Source organism: Brachypodium distachyon, chromosome 2 (genome assembly GCF_000005505.3).
Source record: "Brachypodium distachyon strain Bd21 chromosome 2, Brachypodium_distachyon_v3.0, whole genome shotgun sequence".
Classification (NCBI taxonomy): domain Eukaryota; kingdom Viridiplantae; phylum Streptophyta; class Magnoliopsida; order Poales; family Poaceae; genus Brachypodium; species Brachypodium distachyon.
Genome location: NC_016132.3, coordinates 38,872,105 through 38,892,408, shown reverse-complemented (window position 1 = coordinate 38,892,408; position 20,304 = coordinate 38,872,105). Strand labels below are relative to the sequence as shown.

At 46.1% G+C, this 20,304-nt stretch overlaps 1 protein-coding gene and 1 pseudogene across 2 annotated transcripts; one reads left to right on the top strand and one right to left on the bottom strand.

Annotated features, from left to right (window-relative positions):
• Positions 1-888: 888 nt before the first annotated feature.
• LOC100839906 (putative leucine-rich repeat receptor-like serine/threonine-protein kinase At2g19230) lies at positions 889-7,014 on the bottom strand. 2 transcript variants are annotated; one of them, XM_003566647.2, is made up of 12 exons: positions 6,907-7,014; positions 5,270-5,837; positions 4,612-5,105; positions 4,147-4,285; positions 3,531-3,602; positions 3,362-3,433; positions 3,101-3,181; positions 2,810-2,979; positions 2,427-2,701; positions 2,004-2,130; positions 1,820-1,888; positions 889-1,738 (listed from the first exon to the last, which is right to left on the bottom strand). In XM_003566647.2, the coding sequence occupies exons 1-12, from the start codon at positions 6,995-6,997 to the stop codon at positions 1,071-1,073; spliced, it is 2,826 nt and encodes a 941-aa protein (XP_003566695.1). In that variant the 5' UTR covers positions 6,998-7,014; the 3' UTR covers positions 889-1,070. The 2 variants fall into 2 exon arrangements, with proteins under 2 accessions (XP_003566695.1, XP_024314349.1); XM_024458581.1 differs by having other exon boundaries at positions 2,427-2,979.
• A 2,633-nt stretch (positions 7,015-9,647) lies between these two features.
• Positions 9,648-18,681, top strand: LOC100839598 (annotated as a pseudogene).
• Positions 18,682-20,304: the final 1,623 nt, after the last annotated feature.

Here is a 20,304-nt window from a genome sequence, read left to right as displayed (position 1 = left end):
TATGTTTGGCTTTGACCCTACTTATACGCGCCAGCAGCTCCATCCAATATTAATTAATTGCATCATTAACAACACCACCATATGCAATCATGCATGATTAGTTAACACTGATTAATGGACTTAATTAATTGTCCACGTCGTCACACACACACAAAACGACCTTGATGCGAGGTAGAAATACGTACGTTTATGCTTATAAAATTTTACACATTTGCCACTAGTACATGCATCATATGTTTATCCCGTAGTGCAAGCAATTTCGTTACTCCTTTTAGAGGTCAATACCGGCCGCCGGTTTGCATGATGTATTGATGTGTAATCCTATTATATTATCAAACTCTATTGTCCTGGCCTGGTTGCATGTAACCCTGTTGCCCGCCCAGATGCAATCACTAGTACTATATATTTATTTTTATACAACTAACCAACGGAGTTCTTTTATGATACCCTTATACTGTTTGCGAGGAAGCGAGAACCGTTTGCATTCTAAAAAAATGAATAGGAAAAATTCTTCACGGCCAGAGCGGCCTGCAATTCCGAGGTGCAGGTTACCATCCAATTCCGAGGTGCAGGTTACCATCCAATTCACGGCTAGAGGTGTAGGTTACGATCCAAAAGAGCATGGGCCACGGTCCATATTAAGCGACTGGCCATGCTCGGCCTCCTCATCTACACCTCGGCAAAATCCAGTAGGACAGAGAAATGTGTTGTGGTGTCTTGCATGACTCTGTTTCTCAATACACGGTAGAATCGACATGCCTGGCTTTGATAATTTTGTTCGTCAATGCATATATAATAGAAAAATAGAATGAGATTTTCCTTCTGAATTCGATCTCATGTGCCGAATGAGCAATAAAATTGTGGGGTACTGGTATAAAAACAGGGAAGAACAGATGAGCATGTACACATTATATACAAATAAATATATATAGTTTCATGTCTTACTTCAAAAATATAAATTGCACACCAGTTACCAGCACTATTTTAGTAAATAACGTTAACGGTATATTCTAGGAAATCATAGAGACTTAAAAACAGGCAACTATAGCCAGTTTTAGACGAGAGAGTCCTCAACGTACGGCAGGACCGGTGACCACTGTGGGCACCCTATGCTCCATCTCAAATGCAGTGTTGTCGCTCACGTTACTGGATTGCCCACTAGTGTAAGCACCGTGACTCCAGTTCGGGTCATCAACGCTGCTGCTACCGCCGCCGGTGTAGACGGCGCGGCCGTTCTCAAGTTCGACGCACTCCTGTAGCTGTGCCACCACGTCGGCCATGGTGGGCCGCTGCGCTGATGCCTGAGCGGTGCACTTGAGGGCGATCTCCGCCACCTTCCACACGCTGTTGACGTCGTAACCACTATTCATGCGTGCGTCCGCCACGCCCTCGATGTTGCCCCGCGCCAGCCGCTGTCGTGCCCAATGGATAATGTTTGTGGGCTCAGGATTCGAAAGGATGGCTGGCTTCCCGGTGACCAGTTCCAGTAGCACCACGCCGAAGCTGTACACATCACTCTTGGTCGTTGGCTGCATCGTCATCTGGTACTCTGGATCCACGTATCCAGGAGTACCAACAAGAGTATTCGTGGAAACGGGGTCGGTGTCATGGTTGAATGCCCTCGACAAGCCAAAATCGGCAATCCTGGCCTCGAGTTTGGCATTCAGCAGGATGTTGGTCGCCTTGACATCTCTATGGATGAGAGGCGGGTTGCAACCCTTGTGTAGGTACTCTAATCCTGCACATCACCACAATAATCAAGTTTCTAAAGATTAACACGAATGTTCGGCAGCTGTGGGAACGTCAACAAGTGTTGTACCTTGTGCAGATTCAAGTGCAATTTGGAGTCTCTGTCTCCAAGGTAAACATGCTCCGTTGCGATCGCTTCCTACAAATACATAATGGTATTAATTAACAGTGACTTGCGAGCCAAGATATAGGCACTGACTGTCGATATGTGTATTATTGATTAAGCTATCACTTTATTTGAAGAAACATTGTACCTGCAATGTGCTCCCGCAAGGTTCCATGTGCCATGTACTCATAGACAAGTGCCATGTACTCTCCATCCTTACAGTAGCCAATCATGGACACAAGATTCTTGTGGTGAATCCGTGTTAAAATTTGAGCCTGGACAAGTATGATATTTCGACTCATCAAATTTCACATTTGAAACATACATTTTTGCTAAGAATTAGAGACTAGTGTTTTTTTTGGGGTAATTAATTAGAGACTAGTGTCCTCTACTACTGTAGTATGTTTACATGAGAAGTGTATGAATGGCCATTCATGTATATATTGTTCGATTCCTATATATGTTGCATATGTTCTTCCTTTTTGAGAAATGGAAGTTCTATATAATTGATTTAATTCCACCCATCCTTTGCAGTTGCGTATCCCGTTAAAAGGATTTAATTCCACCATACCTCTGCGAGAAACTCCTTGGTGCCTTGATTGGAAGCATGAGACCGCAGCTTGACCGCCACCTGAGTGCCATCTTCAAGGAAGCCATCATAGACACGACCGAACCCTCCCTGGCCGAGCACCCTCTGGAAGCCATTGGTTATCATCTCAAGCTCCTTGTATGTGAACCGGCGGTTCTCAACTATCCTCAGTGAATCACCATCACCGCCGCCATAGCTTGTCGTCGACATTGCCTCCTCGTTCTGCGGTTTTACGGCAGTCATGGTGTTCATTGATCCTTTATATGCAGAAAGGCAATTTGGTGAATTCTTAGATCTGGTACGGATATGAGTACAGTTTGTTATGTGTGCTTGAGCTTGATAATGGCAGAAAGCCTCGCACTCACCTTGCTGCTGATTCCGGCGTCTTAGCAAGAAAAAGACTAGTATTGCCGCTGATACTATCACTAGAATGACAAGGATAGGGACAGCAACGTAGATGGCCACTTTGTTCTTCCTTTTAGTGGCCAGCAAGCATGAGTTGCTGCCTGTGCAAAGGTCTGGATTGTTGCCATGTCTAACAAATTAATTAATGACAAAGTTAATTGATTGTCAATGAAGATGCTCAATCAAATTTATCATGTATGTACATATATATACCAGGTTTCTAGGAACAGGGGAAATTATACCATACGTACCTTAGATCCAAAGAGCCATCTTGAATTCTTTTGAGAAGTCCAGGGGGAATTGATCCATTCAGCTTGTTGCCAGACAAATCTCTAGAGTGAAAATAAAGTTTAACACAATACTACACATATGTACATGATCGCTCAAAGTAATTCAGGAAAAATTTGACAAGAGGTTCATGACTTGTTGGAACAAATCAATCTTTTAATTATGACTTGTTGGTCCTAGCGCTATAGCTAGACTGTGCTAACTGCAAACATTGCCCAACTTACATAACTGTCACCGAAGGTAACTGTGAAAGAGCATCCGGAATTGAGCCTGTCAAATTATTGTTCGACAGATCCCTACAAGATATAGAAATTAAGCAAGATCATTAATTTGTCAAGTAACAAAACTACAAAACAAAATTAGGCCGAAATAAATCCAGCACTCCAAACTTACAAGTATAGGAGAGCCTTGAGCTTCGCAAAAGAAGACGATATATCACCGGTCAGACCACTAGATGACATGTTTCTACAAAAAACATATATGTAGAGGATCTGTCATTGTCGGCAGTTAAATATATAAGATCTCATTTTTGTGTCTCGACTTCTAGTCCTTAGAATTCAATAATCATAACCTTCGGACCCTATAGTTTTCAATCCAGACAAATTTTGTCCTAGGACTGAGTCAAAGCACTATGAACAATGAGGTGGCGGTGGTTTCACACAAGTAGTAGGCCAATTAGAGACAAAAAAGTTGTTCAATTCAAAAGTTAAGGTCCTAGATGTTTGATATTAGAACCGAATTGAGGGCCAAAATGAGAATAGACTATAAACAACATGTAGTCTCGTTGAGGAACCAAAGCTGAATGTTTTTTTCACTTGGAAAAGGGCTGAAAACACACCGGGTTAGTTTCCCCGTGAGTTACACTCAAGGAAAAGGTCTCGAGAAAAAAAATTGATTCTTATTCTGCATAATGCTGTATGAATAAATTAATAGCCGAAAAGTGAAAATGGAATACAATATTGATAACATTTTTAACCTTGTCCATTTGGTCAATGGTCATGAACCTTACATGCTTGTGATCCTTGATGGGTTGGGAGTGGCATAACTACAATTCATCATATCCCATGCCATATTCTTCGGAAGGCATGGGTCGCCCATCCAATTCTTCTGCACCTGATACTTGGCCTTGATCGCCATGACAGCGGTTGCTATGTGCATGCAAAATAGTTAATCATATCATACCCAACATTTTAATTAAGTAGTGCGCAATGCATAGTTCCAAATATAGGGCATGGATATTTTCCAAGATTTATTTTTTATTAATAATTTGTCTTACTATAGTACGTTCACAAAAACTGATACTAATGAGGCAATGGAAAGTTTTCTTTGAATACGCGCGAATACAACATTATCAATTTTGTATTGCGCAGTGGACATATAGGTGTACTAACCATTGGTCAGAGTAAAATGTCAGAAAAAGTGTGCGTCCTATATTTTGGAATGGAGGGAGTACGCATGTAGTTAAGTTAATTACCATCCTGCGAGTCAGTTCCTATGTTGGTGGTGGGAACGACGGAGAACACCTCAACGGCGTTGATGATTGGCGGCAGAGTCGAATTGGAGGTGGCGTTGATGGAGATGTTGTAACGGCTGTGATGGGAGGGGTAGCTATTGTAGGTGGCACCGTTGGAGAGGTATTGCGGCGTGAAGCCCGTCGGATACCAGGGATTGCCGTTGAGGTTGACGTAGAACTGGCGCACATCGTTGCCATTGAGGAGCTGCAGCTCGGAGAAGTACATGATGGCAATGTACCCTGGCGATGGGTCGTTGGGCTTGGGCTCCGCGTCCCAATAGAACTCGATGTTCTTGGAGGCGTTCTGTGGCGTGATCGCTGTCTGCATCACCGCCGACGGTGCCTCAAAGAGGTCGTTTTCAATGTTCTGTACCGTCTGAGTGGTCGACATCTCAGCCCAGTTCACGGCGTCGTACCATGGGAACCATATTCGGTCATGTGGGTCATCAGGGTACCTGCAGGGAATGTAACTTATAAATTTGATTTCTGGTAGAATTTTGAAAACTTTTTACCAAATACAACATTAAAACCCATGTAAAAATTCTAAAAAATAAAGTTGTTGAACTCAAACTTGAGACCTCAGGGCAGTAAATTTGGATCCTTCACCATTATAAAGTACCTGGCAATGTATGTTTTGTTAGTCGGGGCGGCGTTGAGCCTGGCAAGCATCACCAGCCCCTGCGCCGCCGTGACCTGCGGGTAGAGTGTCGTCTTGAGCGGCCTCAGGTCCAGCCCGGAGATGAACGGGGTTCCGGCACCGGTGTTCACCAAGCACACCTGCACAAAGTCGTCTAGGACCATGACAATGGCCTCCGCTGTCACCACGCCACCCGCCGGGTCCGACCAAGACGACATGTTCACCGCCATCCAAAAGTTGACACCGATGTAGAGGTCGAACAACACGGGCGGTCGATTGAGGCCATCGTAGTTGCCGTAGACGAAGCTGGCACGGATGAGGTACTTGAGCCCGGACACCAGGGAGGTGAGTGTGTAGCAGTTGCGTGCGCCGTCAGGGAAGCTCCGCAGGTTGTGGGCACGCCGTGAGAGCAGTGGCCGGACGTACTCACCGGAGATGTTGTGGTTGGTGCCGGAGTCGATGAAGCCAATATCCGGGGAGTAGGATAGCATCGTGGTATCATCCATGTAGCTCGTCTCCCCTGGGTACCCGCAATCTATGCTTATGAAACCTGCACCACCGTGGACATAGATCATGCTTAGAGACAGGGTGCTAGGAATAATCAAACTTGTCAATTAAGTTCCAAGGTGGAGACAGAGCCGGTTGGTATTATCCACAGACAATCCTAGAATTGGAAGAGGTAGATATGGTTATGGAGAGAATGTTGTTGGAGTATCCCAAAAGATGAAGGGGTGGATATGCTTAGAGAAACTTGTTAGGCTCCAAGGGGTTACCGTGTCGCGGTTGGTTGCATCCACAGAAGAAACCATAATAGGAAGATGTAGATATGTTCATAGAGAGTATATATTGCAAAAATTAAACTTGTTATGTTCCAAGGTAAGACTGTGCAGGTCGGTTGCATCCATGGAATATGAGTAAATTTTAAAAAAACACACTTTTTGTGGCACTGGTCTCACAAAACCACAGTTGTTGCTAACAGTCTCACAAAACCACAACTCTTGGGACAGCGAGTCTCAAAAAATCCTAATCTCAATGATTAGGCGGCTTAATGGTGTTTCTGATGACCTGAGCCCACAAGTCAGTTGCCACGCCAGCCTTCCCGACCCGTCTGCAATGCCATCCGGGCCCACAAGTCAGTTGCCACGTCAGTCTCCCCGACTCGTCTCCAATGCCACGTTGTGGGCCTGGGTTGTCAAAAACACCATCAAGCTGCCTAATCATCGAGATTAGGGTTTTTTGAGACTCCCTGCCCCAAGAGTTGTGGTTTTGTGAGACTGTTAGCAACAACTGTGATTTTGTGAGACCACTGTCACAAAAAGTGTGGTTCTGTGAAATTTTCTCATGGAATATCTCAGAAGAGGAAGGGGTAGATATGCTTAGAGAAACTTGTTAGGCTCCAACATGAGAGCGTGCCGGTTGGGTGCATCCACGGACGATCAAAAAAAGAAAAAGGTAGGTATGTTTAGAAGAGAGTTCTGTGTGTTGCAAATAATCAAAACTTGTTGGTTTCTAAAAGTGAGACCGCATCAAAAACAGGAGTAGGAAATATATGTTCGGAGAGAATATTTGCTGGAAATAACCAAAATTGTAACTTGTAAGGTCCCGAGCTAGATAGTTACCTTTGCTGTCAGGCTGGGCGCGAGGTTGGAGTATGCCGCCGCCGGCGAGGCAGAGAAGAAGAAGCAGCAGCAAGGGCCAGCTGGGCGCCATTGTTGCAATAAGCTCCATTCATGCAATAAGCTGCTAGTTGTCACTGAGCAGCATATCGACCGTAATATATATAGATCCTAGCTAGTTAAGCGCCAGCAGCTCATTTAATATATGATCTGCAATTACTACTTGTATTGTAAAATTTATCTTATAAGTCCAACATAAATGATTAATTTTATGGTACCCCGGTACTCCAAAAACATACATCGGAGTACCAAACATATCTAACCGTCGGTTGAAAAGGGTAACTTGGTCATTTTGCAGAGTATAATTTTGAGAAAAAAATTCCTCTCATGTCATCCCTCTCCTCATCTCCGTCGAGCAGCTGTGCACCACCCCTACCCGATCTCAGCATCCGCTCGCTGGCCGGAGTGCTGGGAAGCGCAGAGTCGCACCATCGCCCCAACCAAATCCATCAGGAGAAGGGCCATGCACCCCATCCTGATCGATCCAGGGTCATCGCCGTCCCCTCGCTGGCCGGATCGCCGCCGGCTGGGTCGCCTCTTCTCCGCCCGCCGGAAAGCACCATCGATGTTGTTGGCATGACGGCCCTCTCAGTGCCGTACACAACAGACGGCTTCATCCCCTCTGCCGGCGCAGCGTCCCTTGAGGCCGTGACGGCCCAATCGAGCGGCGCAGCCGTCCAATCGCTGCGCGTCGCGGCCTCGCCCCCTCCTGAGCAACGGCCATTTGAGTGCGGCCTCGTCCGCCCCACCGGCCCAGAGCCTCGTCCCCTCATGCCCAGCGACCATTCGAGCGCGGCCTTGTCCGCCCCATCGTGGATGCGCCTCGTCCCTCTGCCGCCAGAGCAGCCATTGGGCGGTGCGGCGTCGTCTACTCCGCCGGCGCAAGATGTTTTTTCCTATTTTTTTTCTAAGTTGCAAAGACCACGCCAACCCCACATAATTACGGTTATGCCCTCCAACTCGAGGTACTTCGAGTGTTCTTGGATGCAGTACCAGATAATATTAACCACTTGATCGGAACAAATGAACGGTTTATATTAAATTAAGGGTACAGTAAAAGAGCTCACATAAATACATAATTGTAAATTTGTACGTAATCAATGTTGGACAAACTTTGGATTCGATCGACTATGACATATACATTACCAAAGCCAACAAAGGTCAAGAGAGGTTTACAAAAACTTGTGCGTTAACTGCCGCGAAGTCTTCCTTTTTTACAGAGTCAAGTTCGTATATGCTGAATTTAAGAGCAACTTGTCCCAGTTGAGATACAAAATAATGTAAGCTTAGCTATCTCCCCCTTTGTTGCTATGCTATAATTTCTTTCCTGTGTTCCCGACACTAGAAACAAGCGAGCTAGCTATCGCGCGGCCGGCGTGGTAGGTAAGCTCATTACTCTCCTTCATACCATGATATAAAGCATGTATATATACTACTTAGGGAGTAGATACATGCTTTAGTATACGTTTTTTATGATATAAACCGGAATTATTTGTAAGTACCTTTCCTAAAAAAAATATACTGGCACCAATTTAGTGTTATACAAACCAGTATTAACACGGCATTATATTTTGATCAAGTCTTGTTTTAATTAAATCTAATCAATACGCTATATATGTCATTGCAAGTTGCAAATCTGTAGATATGATCTTGCGATGATGGATGATTAATTGACATGCACATACATGGTGTTCTTACCTTGTGAAGGGAAATTAAAGATAATTAATTTACCTCATGCATATGCATTAGCACGTCACAGATCGACAGAGGTAGCTGATGTTAATTAATGTATTTCTTCGTCCAATAAAAGATGTCTCAACTTTGACTAAATTTAAATGCATTTATACATTAAGTCATGACTAAATACATCCAAATTTTGACAAACTTGAAGCATTTTTTGTTGGACGGAAGGAGTAGCAGATTGGACTTACGGCGCTTATAGTAATGCATGTTACTCGTACTAATTTACATCGATCAATTTATCCACAGATGATCCATACATGTACACCAGAAAAATGGTAATGGTGTGCTGTCTGACGTGTGTGCTAGCGTACGGTACGTACCGTACCAGTAGTATATAACATCACCGTTTTCTAATTGGCAAAAATAGTTGTAAGTATTCCATCCGATCCATAATAAATTGTACTACTAAATCAACGACACTTATTATATATAACAAGTAGAACGACCTGAATTTAATTAATCCATTGCAAATGGGATTAAATTAAGGGCAACAATTAACCATGCAACTTACACATTAGGTACGATCTACGACACGGCTTGATTACGTCAGGTTAAGACTTTTCTGTTTTGAACTGATGTCAGGTTAAGACTTAAGAGTACTGCTCAGCGAAAATGATGCTACGGACTTTTTGGGGTATAAGACTTTTTTAAGGTTGTCGGGTTAAGACTAGAGAGTACTTTTTTCTTTTCTTTTCTTTTGAGGGGTAGACTTGAGAGGTTTTTTTTTTAGGGGATACTTGAGAGTACTGATCAAGGGGACGTGGTTCCTTTTTTTTTTAGTGGAAGGGGACGTGGTTCTTTGCATTGCATGCTAGCCACTGGGCTTGTTTCTTCTGGGCTTCATTGAGCACGGGAAAATAGGATGATGGGCTTTGGGCCGTCACGCGTTGAGATGGCGATGATACGATATTTGGGCTGCTGCTGCACTGAAGCCGCTTTCTCTTCTTCTTCTTCCCCACGAGCTCCCCGTCGACGGCTCCGATCCATATTTCGGGCAGCTCGCCGGCCTGAAGAAGATGCAGATCGAGACGGCGCATCCCCGATTCCGAGCTCAGTGTACACCAATCGTGTGCCGACGGTGGTTGGGATGGGATGAGAGTTCCGGTGGTGGGTGGGGCTGGGGAACGGCGGAGGGCAGCATCCTGTCGTTTCTGCGGGCGAGTGTGCGGCGGCGCCGGGGAGGAAGATGAACTGTCCAGGAGCGGCAAACGGTAAATTAATCCCCTCCTCGACTCCTCCTCCGGTATCTTCTCCATCCATCAGCCGTTGTCGCCATACTATTATTCAGCTTTTTCAGCGTGGGGCGCGCGCAGAACGAACTAACTTTGTTTCCCCGTGCTTTTTCCATCATCTTTTCTGGTCGCACAACTTGTTTAATTGATTCTCCATTGCCCGATGCCTTCTCATCACCTTGTAATCAACTGACTGCAGCTCAGCCTCCTCGAGTCGTTGCCTCACTGTAATCAAGGTGCCAGTTTAACCAAAGCCTGCTGCTCATGTAGCTAAATTAGTTTGTTAGCGTTGGTGCAGAGAGGAGTGAGTTAGTCCTAAGCACCTGTTAGACGTGCTTGCATTGGGGAAACGAATTTTATACGTATGGGTGCCTAATGACATCACAACATTAAGCACTTCTATCTAAGCACCTTGCATTGTAGATGATCTAGTGTACCATTTTGTTACGAAAGGAGTCTACTCTACTCCCTATGCTCAGCTTTTTTCACGAATAATAATGAACTAGCTTCAATTCTCCGTGCTGCGCACAACTTTAATTCTCCATTGCCATCTGCGGAGGGAGGTGCGTTCGTGTGCGTTCAGCCGCGGCGTGGGTCGACAGCTGCCACCTCATAGCTGGGGCCATCCGGGTCCTCAAATGCGCTGCCCTCCGCGGTGAGCCCGACGCCGCCGGCTTCTGAAGGCCGACATGGTCGCCGTCTTCCACGAGCTCGCGACGCATGGCACTCAAGGAGTGGAGGTACAGCCTGATTACTGTGCATTACCGCGAGCAGAGTGCATTGGATTGTAATTAGTGGTTGAATTGTCCTCTTTTAATCCGTTTCTCCGCCTCCTTGCTTTGTCACAAATTGAATACCATGGCCAGACGTTAATCCAATAGTCTCCTCGATCGAACAATGCAGTTCCAGTCTGCATTGATGCGATGCAAGATTATAATCGACAGGTCGTGACAGTCCTGTCACACACCCAGTTAAACAGCTGATAACCCCTTCTAGGCTTTGGACAGTGGAACAGGCACCCAACAGCAGCAAAAAGTTTACAGTAACTAAATAAGTACTTTAGATGAGGTCTGTCCAACTGAGAGCTGGAGTGGTATAGTATTTATAGGACTTGTTACCTATCAGATAATGTAATCAATCACTATTTTCCATTGGACAACTTCGTTCTTCCTCTCTCTTCCTGTGTTACTCTTTTGCCAACTTCCCAAAGTCTCTGACTGTCGGCATTTTCGCGATCAGTAAACCGTGGACCACCCCAGTTTTTGGAACACAGCTGGCGTGTTAGGTAACCAACATTCTTCACTGCCTGATGCAATTTTTATTTGGCCTGAAGGTAATTAAGTATGCCATTGGGAATTAACTCACATGCTTGCTTGCTTTCCCCTGGTAACAGTGCTGTAAAAAATTCTGCCTCCTTCTGTCAGTCGCTGCATCAAATATTTTCACTGTAATCAAGGAGTGATACTTGTTGGTTTTTATTAGAGCCAGCCATGTAGCTAAACTATTTTGTTAGGACTCCAACACACATCATGAGTGCCAACTTGACATCAGGCTCAGGCTTTTAGCTGGATTCCCCTTATTAATCCACCAGCCCTGATCAGCTGCTATATCCAAGTCTGCCATTACCATCAACACCTCCATATCATAGCGAGAAAGGAGAGCCATGGAGGCGACGGTAGTGAGCGTGGGCAAGTCGGTGTTGGTGGGGGCACTGGGTTACGCGCGGTCCAAGGCAGCGGAGGAGGTCACCTTGCAGCTGGGCGTGGAGGGCGATGTGGCCTTCATTGCCGACGAGCTCGAGATGATGCAGTCCTTCATCATGGCCACCGATGAGGAGCATGGCCCCAGCACAAGGTGCTCATCTCACATGACGGCGGCGGCGGCGACATTGCCTCGCGGGGAGGCATCGTCCATGGCGGCTTCAGCGTCCAGCTTCGGCAAAGAGAGGTCACCTCCCCGGCAAGGCATGCCACTGAAGACCAAAGGAGATGCCTTGTTGGTTATTACCTTATCTCCTCACTGAAGTTTAGCACAGCATCAAATGCTTCTCACGGCAACTAAGTTTAATACTCCGTATAACTTTTGCTTTCCACCATAGCATCGAATGTGAAGGAACCCCTTACATCGAAGCTAGAACCAGATGCTTGTTAGTTTGCGCTACTACTCTACCAACTAAATCCAAAAGAGGGCATCGGCGGTTGGCTGCGTGCACACAGAACCTGCTTCAATCGCAAATTCACAAACCAGAGCTTGAGAGCTACGAGAGCGCATGGAGGCGACAGTGGTGAGCCTGGGCAAGGCCGTGCTCGATGGAGCCCTGGGCTATGCTAGGTCCAAGGCTGCGGAGGAGGTCGCCTTGCAGCTCGGTTTTGAGGGTGACGTCACCTTCATTGCGGACGAGCTCGAGATGATGCAGTCCTTCCTGATGACTGCCGACGAAGAACGTGTAAGCACAAGTTGCCTGCTACCTGGGTGAAGCAGGTCCGCGACCTCGCCTACAACGCCGAGGACAGCCTCATGGACTTCTCTCTCCTCTCGGAGAAGAAGCAATCTTGGTGGTGCAGCCCGCGAACTGCTGGGGAGCGCCGTCGCATCGCCTTGGAGATGAAGAACCTGAGAACCATGGTTGAGGATGTGAGCAACAGGAACCTGCGCTACCGCCTCATCAAGGAGAGCTCCGACTCCCTGCCTTCTGCAGCAGAGGAGCAGGCCAGCATTGCCGCGCTCGAAGCAAGGCTTGACGCTGGAGAAGGAAAAATCAAAGGTGGACCTCCACCAGCTGATTACCAGTGAGGAGGAGGAACTTAGGGTGATTTCCATGTGGGGAACAAGTGGTGATCTTGGGAAGATCTCTGCTATCCAGGAGGTATATGATGACCCAAAGGTATTGAAAAAGTTTGAATTCTGCGCTTGGATTAGGTTGATGCATCCTTTCAATCCACAAGAGTTCCTCAGGAGCTTGGTTAGGCAATTCTTCAAAAATTCAAACAATGAGGTTGGAAATCAGGAAAAAGAAATAAGTGTCGGGGCTAATGTTCTGGCCAAGATGGAGATGATGGATCAAACTGATTTAGTCCGTGTGTTTAATGTGCAATTGTGTAGCAATAGCTACCTTGTTGTGTTGACTGACCTGTCCACAATAGAAGAGTGGCATTGCATCAAAAAATACTTTCCTGACAACAGTAAACATAGCAGAATCATTGTTTCCACGCAGCAAGTTGAAATTGCAAGCTTGTGCACGGAGAAACCGTATCAAGTGTCAGAGCTCAAGCAGTTGTCATCTGATCAAACTATTTTTCTGTTCCACAAGAAGGTAAATCTTTTTCTTGTATATCTTCTGTTATAACTTTGTTTCTTCGTCTTTATGGATGATTTATTTTTCTTTCATTTCACGTCGAATTGCAGAATTCAGAGGAGCGGGTCAGCATGGCCAGTGCTAGTGCGACAATGTTTGACACCAACGAAGCAAGGCTTGCTGTCTTGGAGAAGGAAAAACTGAAGGTGGGCCTTCGCCGGCTGATTAGAATTCATTTCTTGAATTGTATGTCTATGAATTACATTTGGCATGTACAAATGTTCATTAGTGTGTTTCTTTTATCCTCACATAGACACACAAACTATGCCTCATTTGGACTTTACCTACTTCCTCTCTCCAACAAAGGATGTCTCAACTTTGACTAAATTTGAATGCATCTATACACTAAGTCATGTATACATCCAAATTTTGACAAACTTGAGACATCTTTTGTTGGACGGAGGGAGTAGTGAAGTTTGATATGCAAACATATTTCAATATTCATTGAAGTTATGCATGAGCTAATCCTGGTGCTGAAAGATATTTAACAAACTAATATAAATTGAGGGAAAATAAAACTGAGACATTTCAAGACATACCTCCTAGTAGAATTTACGCTAATTGAAAAACATGTAGTGCTTTGAAATGTTACTTAGAATTTGTAAGCTTAGGTAGTTTGTTGGACACAGTACTCACTAAAACTGTGGACTTGAAAATCCTCAATAGTAAAGACAAGCAGGTAGTTTAGATTTGAAAATGTTTAGAGTACAAGTACATTGATTTTCATATATCTGTTTCTTCTTCAGGATATGCATGCATCATGTTCTATGGAGCACATTTCCAACTCAACACAAGTTAATACTACTGAGAAAAACGCAGAAATGCCTACCAGTGAAATATTGGTGAAAGACCAAGAACCTAAGAATGAAAGTGAACACAAAGTTAGTGACTCAACTGCTAGAAAGAAGTTTGATCGCAGCTGGACATTGGCACTGGTTGATGAAGTGATCTGTGGGCGAGAAACAGAGAATCTATTCTTATCAAATTAATTGGCCAACCGGACATCAATCAAGGGTGTAAGGTGATCTCAGTTTGGGGAATGGGGGATCTTGGCAAAACCACTCTTGTCCGAAGCATCTACCCAAGCCAACAACTTGGTGGCTGGAAGCGTGCTTGGGTGACTGCTTTGCGTCCTTTTAACCTTGAAGTACTCCTTCGAGATTTGGCTTTGCAACTTCAGAAAAGTATTCAAGAAGATCCTGCCGAAGCAAATGCATCTAGAGTGCAAAAGAAAAGCATTGCAATTCCGAAACTGCAAGAGCTGCAGGAGGAGTTAGCTCGGCTGCTAAAAATGCAAAAGTGCCTTCTTCTTCTTGATGATATATCGTCCATCTCTGAATGGGAGTTGGTCAAAGGGTGTTTGGGTAATGCAGGAAGGATCATAATCACCACAAGAGAGAAAAATATTGCCAAACATTGTTCAAAAGAATACAAGAACATGTACAGTCTTGAAGGTCTGAAAGATGACACCGCACTTGACCTTTTCGTCAAGAAGGTACTCCCTCCGATCCTAAATTGTTGTCGAAATATTACATGTATCTAGACACCTTTTAAGAGTAGATACATCGATATTTGGGCAAATTTGAGACAAGATTTTTATTTCTAGAATACACCCAAGAAGGTGTATCATCCATTAAAGAAGGAGGCTGCGACGCAGCGATAACGGCCTTAGGCCAAGTTTACAAGACAATCATCCCGAATCTCTCCACTCTACAGCACTAATAGGAATTGTACTAAATAAAGACACTCCTAATAGACCAGCCTGACTCCCAGCCTTCCCCTCGGCAATCACATCAGTTAGCACCTGCACCACACTAGGATTAATGTGATCGAAGACGATACGGTTCCTATGCTTCCACAAAGACCAACAGACAAGCACCACCACCGTTGCAGCATCACACCTAGGCTTACCAACCATAGGCAGGGAGGACCACCACTCGGCAAGATCACTCTCCACAGCCGGCATCCAGAGTTGGAGACTCCAACCTTGTAAAATCCTCCACCAAACCTGCCTAGCGAAGACGCAACCCAACAAGATGTGAGAAATCGTCTCATCTTCTTGATCACAGAACGGACATCGCTCCGGATGATCAAGCCCTCTTCTCTGTAACCGATAAGCCGTCCAGCAACGCTTCCAGCACACGAGCCACATGAAGAATTTGCATCTGAGGGGGGCTCTAGAATCCCAAATCAAATCTGTTCCTGCCATGTCCATTCGGCCTTCAAACAAAGCCAAGTAGGCAGACCGAGCACTGAAAGAACCAGTAGAAGACCAATTCCACTTAAAGGAATCCTCCCCCTCCACCAACTGAAAGTGTCGAGTGCGATCCCACAAGGACAAAAATTGGGACAGTCCCTCCTCAGACAGGTTAGGGCAGATCTGCCTTACCCAGGCATTCTGACAAAGACCCTCAGCCACCGAGATGCACAAATTTTGATTTCGCCTAGCCGACAACAATAGAGGCGCCACATCCCGAACTCTTTCCCCATCAACCCAAGGATCAGTCCAGAATTTAGGAGACAAGAATTTAGGATCGGAGGGAGTACTAGTTAACTAGTATCCTTTCTTCCTTTACATTTGAAAAAAAAAATTGGGACCAAAATATGCACTTTCATACTGTTGGGACTAACTTGACACACCCGGTATACTATTAGGACTTTAGATGCATTTTACATGGAAGCCGATGAAGTAGCTAAATTATTGACCAGAGTGAATTTTTTTGCTGATGTTGTTAGAGCGAGTCTTGTCATGAAAATAAACTGACAACTTGACATCACGCTTGTCACCGGGATTATAGGTACAAATATGAAGGGCTAAAGTAGCATTCTTTTTGTCCTCAAATTTATTTTTCATTTCACAGGCAAAATGCAATGTTCTTTAAGAAAAATGTACATGCACAAAGTACTTGAAAAATTATTGTAGTGTTTTTTACCATGAGAATGAGCTCCTGGGTGCCCATTTGGATTATCACAATCTTGCTCTCAGCTGCACATTTGATTTGTAACAATATCTAGGATTACAATGTTTCGTGCACACCCAAGATACTTGGAAATTCCAATGCTTAGTGAATTCTCCAAATGAAAAGAATTTCGATTTCATCTACTTTGTACACATTTTGAATTTTTCCAACAAAAATGTTAAATCAAAGGAGGAGAGAAAATTTGCATAGTAAACTTAACCTTAGGGGTATGGCTTGGGCTTCCAGAAGCAAGCCACAAGCTGAAGATCGGACAAACAAGTCCATAATACTTTATATTCTACTCCCTCCGTTTCATTCGTGGTTTAATCCAAATAGTAACTTTGTTAAATTACGTGCGTTGCAGGTATTCAAGGACAACACTAGAAAAAATGATTTAGTCCCTACGACTTGTCCTAAAGAAATGTGATGGACTTCCCCTTGCAATATCAGCTATAGGTGGATTCCTAGCTACTAAGCCAAAAACTGCTATTGAGTGGAGGAAGATGAATGATCGTATTAGCTCTGAACTGGAGCTCAATCCTGAACTTAGGACAATAAAACAGTTCTTATGAGGAGTTACGATGGTTTGCCATATCATCTTAAGTCTGCTTTCTTGTACCTTTGCATATTTCCAGAAGATCACAGAATTAGGTGGGGTCGCTTGGTAAGGCGGTGGATCGCAGAGGGTTACTCAAGGGATATGCATGGCATGACTGCAGAGGAACTTGGTCGCAGTCACTTCAATGAGCTTTTGGATAGGAGTATGATCCTGCCAGGGGAAGGTGTAAATTATTACAGTGGGCAAATCAAATCTTGTCAACTTCATGATATCATCCATGAAATATGCATATCAAAGGCGAGGGAGGAAAACCTTGTTTTCACACTGGAGGAAGGGGTTTGTTTGAGCAGTACACAAGGTGCAATACGACATCTTGTCATAGGAAGCAACTGGAAAAGGGATAAATATGTGTTGGAGAGCATGCTGGACTTGTCGCATGTACGGTCATTGACTGTGTTTGGAGAGTGGAGACCGTTTTTCATCTCCGATAAGATGAGGTTCCTCCAAGTTCTCGATTTGGAAGACACAAGAGGGTTAAGAGATCATCATCTCGATCAAATCGGGCAGCTCCGTCACCTCATGTACCTCTCTTTACGAGGATGCATGAACATTTTCTGCTTGCCTGATTCTTTGGGGAATTTGAGGCACCTCCAAACTCTAGATGTTAGAGGTACACATATATTTGAGTTGCCAGCAACAATTGCCAAGCTTCGTAGGCTACAACACCTTCGCACAACTTATCTTATGAAGATAACTGGCAATGTCGAAGGAGAGGATGACATATTTGATAAGTTGACCACATTGGTGCGCAAGTTCTGTTTACTTTTGCTGTATACACCACCTCTTTTGTTGAGACCACAAGTTTTAGATGCTGGTTTGAACATGCATGATATAATCAACGTACTCAGGCTTGCCATGTTGTGTCTAGCAGAGACCGGTTATTTCTGGAATGATTTGGTGTATGGTGTTGAAGTTCCTAGAGGTATTGGTAAGCTGAAGGCTCTGTACACACTGGGGGTTGTCAATGTTGCACGGAGCAAGGGAAAGGCCATTCTGAAGGAGCTCAAGGAGCTTACTCAGCTGCGGAAGCTTAGGGTGGTTGGTATGCCCAGAAAAGATAGCAAGGAGTTCTGGTGTGCTATTGCTTCTCACAATCAACTTGGATCTCCGTCAGTGCGAAGTGATAAAAATGCACTGTTGGATGATAGTTTGGGTCAGGCTTTGTCGCCACCAAGCTGCCTGGAGAGCCTCAAGCTGTGTGGCAGGCTAGTGAGAGTAACCTCATGGATCCATCAGCTTCAAAATCTCTGCAAGTTGACGCTAGAGTATTCCATGTTGCAGCAAGATGATGCCATACAAGCTCTCGGGGTGCTACCAAATCTTGCAGTGCTACGCCTGAAGCAGCGGTCGGTATACATGAAGCAGCTCCTTTTCCGAGGCTCATCTTTCCCGAGTCTCGTGGTGCTGGAGCTTTTTGGAGTACGCTGGCTTGAATGGGTGTTGTTTGGAGAAGAGGCAATGCCTAGGCTCGAGCTGCTGCAAGTTGATCAGTGCAGGGAGCTGAAGAAAGTCTACGGGCTGCCTGTCCTCACAAGCCTCAGGGAAATTCGGCGGGGCGGCCAAGATTATTTTGAGATGATAGAGCTGAAGGATGGGGTGCGGATGCAGGTAGCAGAGCATCTCAAGCATGTCAGAGTGACTCGTTTCTAGACTATCTCTATGTGTGTGTGTATCTTTCCTTGTTCCTTGTTGTTGGGGTCAAAATCTCCTGTGTATATGAGTATATCTATATTTATTTCTTACAGCGGTATCCACTGGAACCTCCTTTCTATTTCTAGCATGGATGAAGCGCCATCTTCCAGACCTTTTAGTGTTTTCTTGTGGCTATTCCCAGATTTACACACACACACACACACTGTGATTTTTATTTTTTTCCGAGCTTGCCAATTCTGGCATTCCAAACCTTGAAATATGCGTGACACGCACACACTGGATGGTGTCTTTCTCAACATGCATATGCCTTGGCTCTTATCTTCCCTGCGTGTGTTGTTGGATTCATGACTGAAATGATTCTCCCTTGGTTTCAACTTGGTTGTAGATACGCATGTTGATGTACGTGTCTAGATATATTTGTTGTATCTGGATAAAAGTTGCGACACTTTGATATGGAACGGTTCTATGACTGGAGTACATGTTCTAATGTTACTAACAAAAAGGAGATCACCCTCTTGTTTACAATGTTGCTAGTTGTTGGAGGCCCAACGCCACTGAATTCTGCTTCTGAAGCAAGAACAGCACTCATATTTAGGCCCAGACAAGATAACAATACTGAATTTGAAGCAACAAGAAAATGCAAACAACACTTGTTTATCAACCAGACACTGAACAATCAAAATCAATTATCCCCCGCGGCGCCCGCGGGAGCGGCTCCGTGGTCTCAACAAAATGCAAAAATCTGATAATACCCATCGCACACCACCGTCCCCTCATCTCGCCAGTCGACCCTCACCACGCCGTCGAACTCGCACCGCGGCCTCCAGATCCCCCCGCCGTCCCCTTTCCGGCGGCGGTGCCGGTAGAACGACGACCTCCCACGCTGCGCGAGCACAAACTCCCCAAACTCAAAGTGCGGCAGGGAGACATCCTGCTCGATCCTGCACGCCACGCTCCACCGCCGCCGGTCCTTGTCCAGAACCCACACCTCCGGGTAAGTCACCAAGCCCAGCCTCCCTCTCACCTCCGCCAGCCTGTAGTATCCGCCGGATCTCGCCGCCGGGAGCGGTACGGTGGTTGGGGCGACGCGCTCGGCGGCGAGGTCCAAGGACACGACCCTGGCGGACCCGCCGATCGTGGCCGCCCAGTGGGTCGCCCCGTCGACCGTCACGATCCCCGCCGCCAGCTCGCACTTGGCGCCGCCGGGGATTGAAACCGGGGATTCGCGCCAGGTCGGGTTCTTCTCCTTCCCGCCGACGGTGAGGACGTGGACGGCATCGAACTCGCAGACCCGGTCGAAGCAGCACGGGACGTGCACCACCTTGTACTCTCCGGTGACCGGGTGGCAGCCGATCCCGTACGCCTTGGCCCAGCGGACCTTGTACCCGGTGCAGGGAAGCTGCCCGACGAATTGCGCGGCCCAGGGCAGCGCCGGGACCGGCATCGTCTCGCCGGTGACCGGGTTGGCCAGGGTGACCGCGCCTCGTCGTCGCACACGCAGAGGATGCCGTTGCTGGTGCCGACGAGGGCCAGCCCCTTGCGCGGGCTTGTCCGGAGCTCCCTCGGAGATGGCGAGGCGGAGCAAGGGTCGACGATGGAGACGGCGGTGGAGCTGGGGTACCAGAGGAGGGCCTTGGGGCGGCTCTGCATCTCCGGGGTCCGGTGGGTCACCACGTCGTGCCATAGGCGGCAGACGAGGCGGGACCGGCGGCGCGCGCTTGGTGGAAGACGACGCACGATCGCCAGCACCACGTCCGCCGGCAGGTAGCGATCATCCAT

Coding starts and splice junctions, on each gene's coding strand:
- LOC100839906 (XM_024458581.1), bottom strand. CDS start 6,997: ATGGCGCCCAGCTGGCCCTTGCTGCTGCTTCTTCTTCTCTGCCTCGCC. Junction 5,838..6,906: donor CGCCCAGCCTGACAGCAAAG/GTAACTATCTAG, acceptor ACGGTGGTGCAG/GTTTCATAAGCATAGATTGC. Junction 2,131..2,426: donor CCAAGGAGTTTCTCGCAGAG/GTATGGTGGAAT, acceptor ATACTTGTCCAG/GCTCAAATTTTAACACGGAT.